The sequence below is a fragment of the Wasmannia auropunctata genome, unplaced genomic scaffold (genome assembly GCF_000956235.1).
Source record: "Wasmannia auropunctata unplaced genomic scaffold, wasmannia.A_1.0 LD336088.1, whole genome shotgun sequence".
Lineage (NCBI taxonomy): Eukaryota > Metazoa > Arthropoda > Insecta > Hymenoptera > Formicidae > Wasmannia > Wasmannia auropunctata.
The window spans coordinates 2033454-2046220 of record NW_012026802.1 but is presented as its reverse complement, the minus strand read 5'-3'; the positions used below and the strand labels follow the sequence as shown (position 1 = coordinate 2046220).

The following is a 12767-nucleotide window of genomic DNA, read 5'->3' as shown; positions in this document are numbered from 1 at the left end:
CGACGAAGCACGACTCTCATCCGTTCGCTAATGAAAAATAATTAATGTCCCTCGTAAATCTTGTTCATCCCGAGATCTGCATTTCTCCGCGCTGAAGCGCGTTATTATACGTCAATCCCGAGTGTCGTTTCATTTTCATTTTGAACGTTCACTTCTTGCCATTTTTCATCTTCCTTTTTTCTTCCTCTTGTCTCCATCCTTTTGACTGACAAGTTATATTTCGCGCACTATCATATCGAGAATCTTCCGATATATTTCTTAAATATATTTCCATTTTTAATATATTTCCTTGTTTTATTTAGTCATCTTTATTTTACGACCGAGGGGACACATGTGTGCCTCGCAACATCTTTTTCGTTACGTCGAGGCTCTGATTAGCATAATTAACAAAATTTATGCTACGTTAGCGAGCTTAACAAGCGATGTTCTTAGCAGATGGACTTTTTTTGTAGAACAACGTGATTATCAGCCATGAAAAAGCGGTCGTTCCCTACTTTTTGCTTGGCATTCTATTGGAATCTGCAATTTAATCCACACGTGCAGCAATAGTTGCTACGCGCGTTTAACTACATCGACTGCATAATAATTTATACAAAACACGCAATGATTCATACGTAACTATTCAGCGCGAATTAAAAGTTCTGCAGGAAAATGGACCGCACTCGATACTCATTTAATCCGTTTTTACGTCGTACGCGAACAACGATAGATATAAGCGATCGAAAATTCGAACAATCGCCATGAGAAATGCAACGCGTCAAGGATGTATCAATTATTATTATTATTATGCATTACGAACATACCACATAATGCGATAAATTAATAGACGTTACAGTACGATGTATGAACAGTAATATTATATTACGTTATTAATGTTATTATACACATAATTGCTATCACACGAGATCAACATGGATAGACAATAGCGCTGGACCAATTAAAAAGTATCATATACTTACATCCTCAAACCACATAATGGGGAAAACGATGTCGGGGAACGAAGCGACCTGCTTGATGTCTCGCACCTGGCTGACCGCGAGATTTATCTGCACCCTCGCCCGCGCCTTCATTGCCGTCCCCATAATCGGCTGCACGTCGATGTAAAGCTGATGCTTCTCGGGATCCGGCGGCGATATGCCCGTCACGGCCTCTCGTAAGGCCGGATCGGCTGAAAAATGTGATCCGGTAAATAACCAACACAATTGAGAATCTGAATCACTCGTTAGAAGCTATTGTAACTGCATTATTTCTCTCTCTCTCTTTCTCGAATTTAATTAATATTAAAATATTTTTAATGAGTAATTACATAACTTTTTTTAAAATCCGTGACGTTTAATTGTTACGCAAGTTCGTGAACAATAGTTTGCCTTTGTTCGACGTGGATTAACAGAGATGCCAGTTTAACCATTAGCCCGAGCTGCGCTCGTGCCTTTACATAATAATAACAAGCTTCGCAGTGTCAAAAGTCACTGTATGCGGTTACGTACAAAACGGACACAAAGCGCCCGCAGTTAAGTGGCGCTTAATCGTCGGTCGAGCGGTTTTAAAAGCCGTACTTGGGACTCTCAATGTATTTTAAAACGCATAAACACAATGATGCTGACGAATTGGAATTCACAGATATCCATTTTTTGCCATTTTATTTTTTTCATTCAAGACTGGGAGACTTATTGTTAATTCTTGTTGTTATTTTCGCATTTTTAATTAAATGGCTTTTAAAAGCAGACGTTTATATAAGCGTCGACGTGAAATAATATTCGATCGTCGAAGAAGACTTTGGAAATTCATGATACAGAGGCCGCTCAAAAAATATTTCATGTCAAATTTGTCTAGGAACTCGGAAATCTTTCGCTTAATCTGAAGCATCTTTTGTATCACGAACGAAATCGAGTATCTCGCGCAAGTTTTATTTTACGAGAGAACGGTTTCGCATGATGGTGAAACTAGGCGTCTATAATCGAGGCGTCGTCTAAAATCCGGAGCGTTGAAAGTAAAAGTTTGCGATGCGAAAATTAATGCGCGCGCGCGCGCGAGAAAGAGAGAGAGAGAGGGGGGGAGAGAGAGAGAGAAAGAGAGAGACAGTTGGTATAATAATTCTGTGGGAGAATCACGGCGGATGCGTGAAAGAGATTGTTCCTAGGAAAAAATAGGTCCCGTGGTAACAGACTGCTCGGCCGACTCCAACTTCTAGAGCTGTACAGTCGCGCGGAGCCGGAAGCGCGCGGCGCGACAGGTACATAGATCTCGCTTACGAAACTAGCACGCACGTAAACGATCTTCGTTAACCGGCCTGTCAGTCGGTCGGTCGGTCGGTTAGTCGGTCGATTACCTATTCTACGTAAAGAAAGAGAGACACGTGGGCGTGCGAGAGGAGACGAGAGAGGTCGGTCCGCCTGACAGCGGATCAGGAAATCGAGCGACGAGCGGAGCCGCAGTCGGCGGAGACGCGGATGAGAAACGTCGGCGCGCGGAGGAAGTGCGCGCGCGGCGCGTTGCATGTACGACGCAAATAAGATTTATCGCGATAATCTGCCAAGAAAATAATTTGCGGCGGAATTATGCGCTGGCGCTTACGTAAGAGACGATACACTTTTAGATACACGCGAGATTGATCGCGTAACGATATATCGGATTCGCAGTGTCGCGCGGAGATTCCATATGACACACGATAGTTACGTCAAGAGTATCGGACGATGTGTGATCGCGTATACCACGTGAGGGCCGGCCATCAATCCCGCAGAATAATAATAATTACGGCAAAAACAAGACGCGATACTCGCCCGAGTGTTACACAATCCGCGGTTTCGCGTCATCTTGACGCGTATTATATCGTCCGACTTCGAAATATACATATATATGTGTATCGCAAGTCACTTTGATAAATGACGATAATTGGCAACGATTAAAAATAGCCGCGAGCCTCGTTACGAAGACTGATTTGTAAACATTCCATGGCTTTTTGTCGCCGCGGCCAGAGACCGCGCGCGTTACGTGACACTCACCAAGGTAGAAGTGCGGGAAGGTGAGGAGAACCGGCGAGTCGTACTGGCACATGGAGACGTTGAACGTGCCCTCCGGTGCGCACGGTGGTCCAGCTGGGCAGTAACATTGCTGCGACGGTAGATTCTCCACCGAGGTGAAGACGTTCGTCGGCGGGGAGAATCTGTAGCCGGGGATCCCACCGGCAGCTATCACCTCGCGCTAGAAAATAATTCTCTTTGACGCGCGACACTTCCAATACTCTTTAATTGTAAAATTGGCATATTAAACAACTGCAAGCGTAATTCAGGATTAAAAACAAAACTGGACGCTCTAAGCGACGTGAAATATACTAACTATATTTTTCTATTTGGTTATTTTTACTCGAGCTATTCGAATTCGATATTTCTCGCATCGAGATTGAAAATATTTAAACTAAAATTACTAATCCAAATTATATCGAAATATATAATAATTAATTATTTTTTGACGCGCGATACTTTCAATATATTTTTATTTGTATAATTAAGGGTATATATATTCAAATAGCAACAATTTTGAAACTTTAAAGATATTAAAGACATTAAAGATCAAAGTTTGCAACGTAAAAAAGCAGTTTCATACAGCAGTTTTTTAGTATAAAAAAATTCGATTTTAATCAAAACATTGATAAATATATTATATAAATAAATAATGTATAATAATGCTGCGTAAGACAAAAGCGAAGACGTTTTCTTCGATATTCTCCTGCTTTAGTACATATGCAAAAATTGAAAAATTCTTATGTCGGAGTCCGGGAAGGCCATCATCCGCCTCTGGTCGTATCAGGGCGGATAATTAACGACGACCAACAAAAACACAAACCTGATAAACCAGCGGCAACGTCCGGCAGAGGTCCTTGTCGAAGACCTTGAGCACGGTCTCCTTCGTGATGTGAGGTGGGAATATGCTGCCGTCGGTGCCCATGACGGAGTCGCATTCCTGCGTGGTCCAGAAACCGAGGGCGCTCTTGCCATTCCACCTGTCCATTAATCCGAATTTGGTGATGTCGTTGGCGCCGGTGAATATCGTGTACAGGTCCGCCCCGGTCGAGTTCTTGCCGTACAGCAGACCGAACTGATCGTACGGCAGCTTCTGCTCCTTGGGCACAACGTCCTTGGCCAGCTTTAGCAAGGGGTCCTCGTAACCCCAGAGCAGCTGTCCGACCGACACCTCGACAAACGGCTTGATTTTCAGGATGTCCATGATAGACGCCATCGCCAGTCGCAGGAAACGGGCGGCGTGTTTCGACTGGCTGGTAGCCGAGAGCATAGGAACGTTCGGCACGACCACAAGATCGTCATCGGAACCGGCTGACAATTCCTAAGATTTCGACGAGAAATGAAAGAAAATGAAAATCTGGCCGAATCAACTGGGTAAAATGGAGTAACGAACTTGTAAATAAATAAATGAACAATGAAAAGTCTGTTTTATAAAAAGGAATAATGACTAATAATAATTAACATATATATTATACACACGGCAGACGATAAAAAGTTAATAAAAGAAATATAGCGTGTATTATAAAACTTAAGATGCGACACAAAAATATATAAATTGCGCGCGAACAGCGGTAAAATGGAAATAATTAAATGAAAAATAAGAATAACAACGGAGAAAATCTGTGAATACGACAAATAAAATAATTTACGGCCGAAAGGAGCGGAGAGCGGCGAGACAAAGAATGAGAATTCCACGTCATGAGAATTCCCGCTACGCGCGTCGAGCTGATTCAAAACTTCCGCGTAACATTCAACAAATATTTTCTTCCATAAATTTTCTCTCGGAGCGAGAAAAACGGTCCGTGTACATATTGTCTTTCTTGTCGCCGAGTCGATAGTACACTCGACTACGCCGTGGAAACGTTTCTCTGACGAATATAGAAAGTCGCGGCAGTGATTTCGATGCGCGAGCAAGAGTAGCCGCAAGTGCAGCGGCAAGTCGTCGGCGCGGAGGAGAATGTGGTCTATGACGGGATTTAAATAACCAGCCCGGAGGCGACGTGACGTGCCTTCGATTGTCATTCAACGCGGATTCCCTGGCTTTATTTTTTTTTTCTTATATAGCAGCCGACGTACTCCCGCGTTTCTCGATAAACGAATAATCGACGATCGTGACACATCCGGTGTGCGATGAAGACTGCGCGTTGTCTGGAATGCTAATTGGACGCTTCTCTCGTAATAAAAAAATCAAAGTCTCGGTCTCATCCGTTTCAATTTAATCACCTTGGAAAATATTCGCGTGAAAAGAAAGCTAAGCCATTACGTATGGATATATTCATATTTTGTAGAGAGCAGCAAGACTTATAATTAAATTTTAGATTCACAGTTGAAGTATAAAACTTAGAGAAATTACAATTTCAACACGAAAATTAAATATGGTGATTAAAAGATCAAATATGTCAAAATCATTATACAGTTGCCGAAATGTGAATTAAAAAATATCAGACTTGATATTTTTAATTCACACGTTTCGAGCGGATTGAGAGTTTTTCAATTAGCATTACATTGCCACTCGATTACTCAAGGGCTTACCGAATTAAAAATGAACGTCTTCTTGACTTTGTAGGTGACAGTTCCATTATCGTTGAATTTGATGTCCACCTTCTCCCAGTGCTGCTCGTAAACGTACGGACCCAGCTCCTGCAGCGCCGGTTTCTCACCGTTGTTCAAAAACTCGTCGGCGTTCGTCACGTTGTAGATGTAGAGTTGCATACGCGGCACGACCGGCGGCTCCTTCCAAAATTTGTACGTGCGTCCGCCCTCTTGTAGCGCGAGCTCCTTGTCTAGGACCAGGTTGATGAGATTCGGGAATAGGACCGCCAGTACGGCGGCCAGGATTATCAGCAGAACTCCGCATGCAACGGCCGCCCCTGAGGCAGAGGAAGGTGAGAGATGAGTCATTGCCGTTAGTTAGAACCGCAGCGTTTCGTTTCCTTTTTAACGCTCAACGGAGAATCCGCATTTAAAATCGTGAGAAATGAGTATGCTAAAATAACTCCAGTAATAGAAAGGAATTCAGAATTCACTGAGATTCCATTGTAGTCATATATAATAGTATAAAATTAATTCATCTCGATGTTTATTGCCAGAATTCACGATTCAATTGTAGTCAAAAGTAAACAATTAATTCATTCTGATATTCACTGCATGAAAAGAAGAAAAAGTTCTTGTACGAGATATTTCTGGACTCGTGATTTCGTGCGAATCGTGCGATATCACCGCAAGGTAACGGCAGCCTTAACAATCGCAAAGTATATCTCGCGCGTTTCGAGATAAGAAAATTTATTCCATATCCTCTCGCGCGAGATGGATGCGAAAAATCCGAAGGACGCGCGAGAGCGTAAAATCTGCGGAAGCTTATTTCGCGAAGGAGATATAAAAATATATATATACAGAATTTTTCCGTTCATTCCTATTCTCGATTCTCGTCGATCCTTCATTTTTACACTTCTTGCATTTCAGACGTAGCGACCCCGAGGACCTTTCTGGAGTAATCGGCGAGTAACGACGATTATCTTTCGCGGCAATCCCGCGAATGTGATTACATCATGACCTTCGACCGAGGTCGTCGACCTAACGATCGATTCGATTATAGCAGAAGTTGAACGTAAAAAGGAACAAGGACGGCCGGTTTTGGAGGAAGACGCCTTAGGCGGTGATTTCTCCTTGAAACGGTCGTCTTCCTTTCCGCCGCCACACGTCGCGGCGTGTATCCTGGATAAACTTTACGCCTCCCGTCTATATATGAGCGAAACAATCGTCGGGTGTAAACCAGTTGTAGCACTTTGCGCCTTTCTCGTAAATATTTATCCTTCGGTCCGTTCTTCGCTGACGCGCGCGTACGTTGCGTGTTATTATTTATGCACTTATGCGCCGCGCGCTTAACGCTCCGCAGTTACTTGCGGTAAAGTAAGCGCCTGGTGACCGGTTAATCGGAAAGAGATAACGCTAAATCGAGAATCGAGGAGACTCCGGGATAAAAGAGGCATTGTAAGAGTGCATCGTAATTTTTAAACAATTATTCCACGTCGAGAAGCTTGGAAATTACATGCGGTGGCAACGACCAAAAGGCCATAAAGACCACTTGAGAGGACTTTTATGAGGCAGATAAACGTAAGAAATATATCTTTCCTACTTTTTTTTTTTACGTCGTAAAATAGTACCTTTTATTATTTTTTTGTTTTACGTTTTAAATTTTACATCATATCACTTTTACCCTTTCCTTTTTAAGTCAGATATAAAATTCCTTGGTGTTTTTAAGTCAAATCTTTGATATTTTATTATGCAAGATCTCTCGATATGCTCGTATTTCTTGAGTACACAAAGAATTAGGAAATACTTATGAAGAATTGAGAAATTTATCTCGACTGGTTTATACCAACAGGAGTCTTATAACGTGAAATTTGCAAAGACCTTCACCTCATTAGGCAAATCGTGAATTTCAATTGACTCGCATATCACCTGCGGACGATTATAACCGTTTAGCAATAAACATCGACGTGCCAATACAAATATAATTTTCGCGGTGAGGTCAGCCGTTGCGTAAATTTTGCGTGACGTTGTGCCAGAAAAGTCCCTCGTATGATTAGCTGTCGTTAAGCTAACGTTAAACTTGTATTTACTTTCTCGTTAGATAGCGTGGATATTTAGATAAAAATATTCCATATTAATAATTGACTCTTTACTTTAACACATTTATAAAATGTAACGATTTCTTGCACAACTTCACAGAAAAAGAAACGAATTTGAAACTGATCGCTAGATTATCAAAACGTAAAAAAAAAAACGTTTTACAGCAATACTCATTATTTTCGAGTTTCCAACAAAATTATATTTTGATAATTCAACAAAATTATTTTCAGATCTGTATTAAAAATTTTTAGACTTTCCAGCAAAATTATTCTTCACGTGCATTGTATAAAAAAAATCGGCTGTTGAATAATATAAAAATACGTAACCGGTTCTTAGATCTTAAGATTCGTAGAATGTTTAGATCCTTCCCGCGCGATCGTCATCGATGATCGCGCTGTTATTCGTTTTTCTCTCGATATCGCGAGATCCGCGGGGGTCCATTAACACGTCTCATCAAGATAATAGCGTTCCTCACAACGAAATTACAAAATCACCGCCTACGCGACACGCAAGCGGAAGAAAGCTGGCCGGCGGCGGCGGCGGCGGCGGCGGCGACGGCGGTCGCTCGATGCATCGATGCGCGCGTATAACATCGGTCTCGCTTTCTAGCAGAACCGCGCGCAAGCCGAAGTCGCGTTCGCGCCTGACGGAAGAAACGCGGGGCCTCTCACCCTCCCTCTACCTCCCCTCGTCCTCGTTTGTTCCGACTTTTCTTTTCCTGCTTTTCACGCGCGCGCGAGCGCACATATTTACTTCACGGTCCCGCAGGGCCGACGATTTTTGCACGGTTACGGTTGTGCTTCTTTTTTTCATCGAAAGAAATAACGGAACTGAACGCGCGATATTAAAAAAAATATATCGCGCGCAACGTAACGCGAAATTGGAAGCGTGCGCGAATAATCGCGATTCTCGAAACTTATGACGCGATACAAAACAATTTCTTCAAGTCTCAAAGGGTCTTCCGCGACGGGACGTGCGCGGAATATTCTCATTTTTTTCTTCATCTACTTTCGTGATGAGTGTTCATTTTATATTAATGCCCGACTTATCAAATGCAGAGTTATATATAGTCATTATTTCTAACTCGACTCAGCTCTTCTGGATTTTTCAATGTAATCCGTATCTTTCCATGCGATACACGTTTTGCGGTTAAGGCACGTGTAAAAATGTAAATTGTTTTATCTGTCCTCGGAACTGGAAATCGAAATTTCGATAATCGTGTTCGCGTGTTCTAGGATTCGTTCGAGAGATCGACGTCAAGAGATAATAGAGAGAAAACGCGAGTAGCCGTTCTCTGACCGTTGAGAAACATCCCCAGAAGGAAAATTTGTACGATACCTCGCGTCTGTTTTTTTTTTTTTCCTTTACCCTCGAGACCGTAATTCCAGCTTAGGTAGCCGCGTTTCCTCGCCGTCTCGTAAACTCGAGCGAGGAAATTTCTCTTATTCCGAGGCGTTACGACCGCGCGGCCACGTATGTTTTCAAGTACTTGACCTCCATTCCCTTCGTGTAGCGCCGCCTTAACTTTGTGAATGGTGCGCGAACGTGCAAGAGCTAGATCGCGATATTCCGTTGCGTTACGCACCCGTGGAACAATAGCGTGTTAACTGCCGAATGACCAACCGGGACATGCGCGGGAAACCAAACCTGGGCGTACGCGATCTTAAACGCATACCTACGAGATTACGGTCGATCGAGCATTTCGACTCTATAATAGGCAATTAACGTTTCCGCCCAAAAATTGATTTAATTGATATTGATTAAAAATTGATTTAATTGAAATGAATATTTATTTAATATCTGTGTGTAATCTTTTTTTTTCTAATTAGGTGTAATTGCGGATATCGATTGACGTTTGATGCGAAACCTCGGACCGACACAAAACTTCGGTCTCCATCCGTTATGCAATTAAGGTGTGGACCGTCGAGACACGTCGAGTGAGTTTCCGCGCGTGATATTATATTCAGAAACTCGGTCACACTGAAAGGAACACGCGATTACCAAATTACGGGGCGCGTTTACGCAAGCGCGTCTGAATTCGGAGCCGCGTTGCATTCCGCGGAGCGATTTCCCCGCCCGTCCGCCCGTGATTACACGCGAAAACCAGCGTAAGCGTAAAAATCGACCGTGTCCCCGGGGACACCTTGCGACACCCGGCTTTGTGTGCCGGGCGCGCGATTGTCCGGTGAAAAAAAGCCATTTGCGTTTTCAGTCACGTAGAATGATACGCCGGGCGGGACCGCGAGCGCGCGGCCTTCAGCGCGAACGGTCCCACTTTGCGACGTCCGGCGGACGACGCGCGATTGGAGACGGGAGTGGTCCGCGCGAGGCCCGAAATGCATCAGTATGTCGAGGGAGGGAAAAAAATTATATAAAAATCAACATTTCGCGCATTTTTCGTCCGCGAAAATTCCCTTTCGCACGCGGATCACGAGAGAGAGAGAGAGAGAGAGAGAGAGAGAGAGAGAGATTCGAAACATTACTGCGCGTCAAAGACGTAAGCGCAGAGAGGACGACGAAGACGAAAGGCGGGAAGAGGACGTGTTATTAGCCCGTCGAAAAGATTGCACGATCCCCTTCGAGACATCGGATATTGCATCGCGCGTAATTATCGATCGGCAAAGCGCGCGGACGGACGATTACAGACAATTCCTAACATTGCCAGGGTTGCCTTCGGAACACGTTCCGACCACTTGCGCTGACATTGCGGTCGGAAGTTTTAACATCTTTTAACGAAACGCGCGAGATACGTGCGATTCGATACAAGTGACATTCCTCTCGAGCGCGTTTTTGTCCCTGTTTGAAAACATATCTCGCGTGTGGAGAGATGGGGCGGCCTCGGTCGGTCTGGGTAAACATATCCCCCGTAGAAGGGCAATATCGAGCGTCCTTATTCCGAAGACCGTGACAGTTTCGAAAACGGTGTCCTCTCGGCGAGCGCAAAGTCGCGGTGGTCGACGACCATACATGCGCATCGGCTGCATGCGCAATAAGCTCGACCTCGTCGTCATGTAATAGCTTCGTTCTTATAGGAGAAAGGATGTCTTCGCATGACGGATTCGAGTCGCACGAGACCGAGCGAATGCCTCGCAACGTACTCGACGTACATTACAGTACATTATGCGCTCAGGTAATTGCGACATTTTGTAAAATAATATTCTGCGGACCGTGTAATGTAATATGTCATTAACTCCTATTTATCTACATTGTATCGGTTAAAGAAAATCAAAAGAAATCAATTTCATCTTTTTCTTATATTCCTCTCAAAAAAACTGTTAGACAAACAGCGTTTCTGTTTCGTTTTTTTCTCGGAAGGTATTTTCGTCATCTCGTTAAAATCGCGGCTAAGTTTTATACGGAATCTTAAAAAAATTTACGTCAATTTAATGACGACGAACAATCGTAATATTAGTGATAGGTCGCATAAATAAAGCCATTCGCGTATAGGCATGGCATGGCTTATTATAGACGTCGCGATGCACGATTCGGCGAAGGAGTCGTGAGAACGAGACGAACTCCGCGGAGGAAAGATCACGAGGTGCGGCCCGGCGAACCGATCGACGAGGCGATGAAGGAACGTGCCGGTTTTGAGAGTCTCTGAAAGTTAATTCTGTTCTTTCGAGGCTCAGCCGAGGCATGGAAGAATTCCATGGTGTAACAACGAATTAATTACGTACGAGGCACACGTACGTCGGCTGACGTCACGGGATTGACCTTACGAATGCCATATACGAGTGATAATGCGAGTATATGGTTTGCTGTCTTTTTTCGGAGCCGATCACTCACGGTCAGTCGACTTTTTATACATTACCGATTAATTAAAGCGGCTCCGATCGGCAGCCCCGCGATGACATGACACACATACAGGCGCGGTAAAAAGTATTATGAATGCAAAATTGTGACCTTTCACAAGAAATTATTGATTCAAGGTTTCCATACGTACGGCTTCTTAAAAAAAAGAAAAAAAGACGAGATGTAAATATTTTATTAAAAATTTCGCACGTCGCTTACAATCAGAGGCTGTAAAATGTCAGTGTTAAATATTTATGTCAGAATGACAGCAAGAAAATATTTAAAATTCAACAATCGCACAATAACTCTTCGTTGATGCGGTCGTTGGATAACTTCGAAAATAATAGTATGAAAAACATGAAATGCATCGAGGACAATATATTAATCCGCACCCTACTTGCCATTATTATAATTATTATAATTATTATTACACGTGTGCTATGCGTGTGTGTGTATGTATAATTTTGTTGCGATATAATTTATGTAAAAAGACCTTAAAAGAGGCAAAACTGGTTGTATCGGCGACCGTTGCCCAAATATTTAACGTAGCGATTGCTTAACATTGAATTTCGTAATTCAAGCGAGTCAATTATCCATTCCGATTATAGTCTTTTTTTTCTTCTCGTTCTCCACGCTTAAAAATTCCTCTGCTCGCTTATCGCGGTATATCATTAATTACTGGTGTATTAAGCAAGATTCGATCGCAACGCGCGTCGGGACGTAACAGCGATTATTTACTATATTTACGACTTCTCCGCTACACCAACGTCTATCGTTATCGTTACCGTTACCGTTACCTGCCGGTATCTCCGATATCTCAAAATGGCATTCCGACCGAATTCTTTCGGCGCACGAAAGAATCTTGCAACGCACGCGCTTTCGGTGGCCGCGCGGCGCGACGCGGCGCGGGCGCAGCGCGGCGCGGCGTGGCCGGTCGCCGCTTTCTAAATTTCCACGCGGCAAAATCGATATCGCGCGATCTAGAGCGTAATCGCTGGCCCCGCACACCTGCATTAACGTCGTTAGCGATAAATACACACGTTATTTACGCTAACGTGCGCGCCACGGCGGCGATATACGGCCGCGTGTGTATGTGCAAACACGATGCGTCAGCCGCGCGGAGACTTTAATGAAGCGAGGCGGTAATAATGGTCGGCCGCATGTATAGGTATGTATGCGCCGCGTGCACGACGGTGCGGCGGCGCGCGGACCCGGGCGAAGAAAGTCTCTCGCAGCCTCCTCTCCGGCTCGCCGTAATAATCGCGATCGAAACGGCGCGGGCGCGGCGGGCGGCGGGCTTCGTGCCTCCTTCTCTCTCTCTCT

General features: G+C 43.9%; 1 protein-coding gene across 2 annotated transcripts in view; it reads right to left on the bottom strand.

Moving 5' to 3' along the window:
- LOC105448259 (scavenger receptor class B member 1) overlaps nucleotides 1-12767 on the bottom strand; it is a 31160-nt gene that overhangs the window by 3609 nt on the left and 14784 nt on the right. Inside the window, exons 2-5 of one of the 2 annotated variants that reach the window (XM_011686748.1) lie at nucleotides 5553-5890; nucleotides 3844-4341; nucleotides 3003-3201; nucleotides 960-1168 (exon numbers count right to left, since the gene is read on the bottom strand). In XM_011686748.1, the coding sequence (XP_011685050.1) occupies nucleotides 960-1168; nucleotides 3003-3201; nucleotides 3844-4341; nucleotides 5553-5890 (1244 nt within the window). Of the gene's footprint in view, nucleotides 1-151; nucleotides 1169-3002; nucleotides 3202-3843; nucleotides 4342-5552; nucleotides 5891-12767 lie in introns of those variants that run through there. The other variant, XM_011686749.1, reaches the window with a different exon arrangement.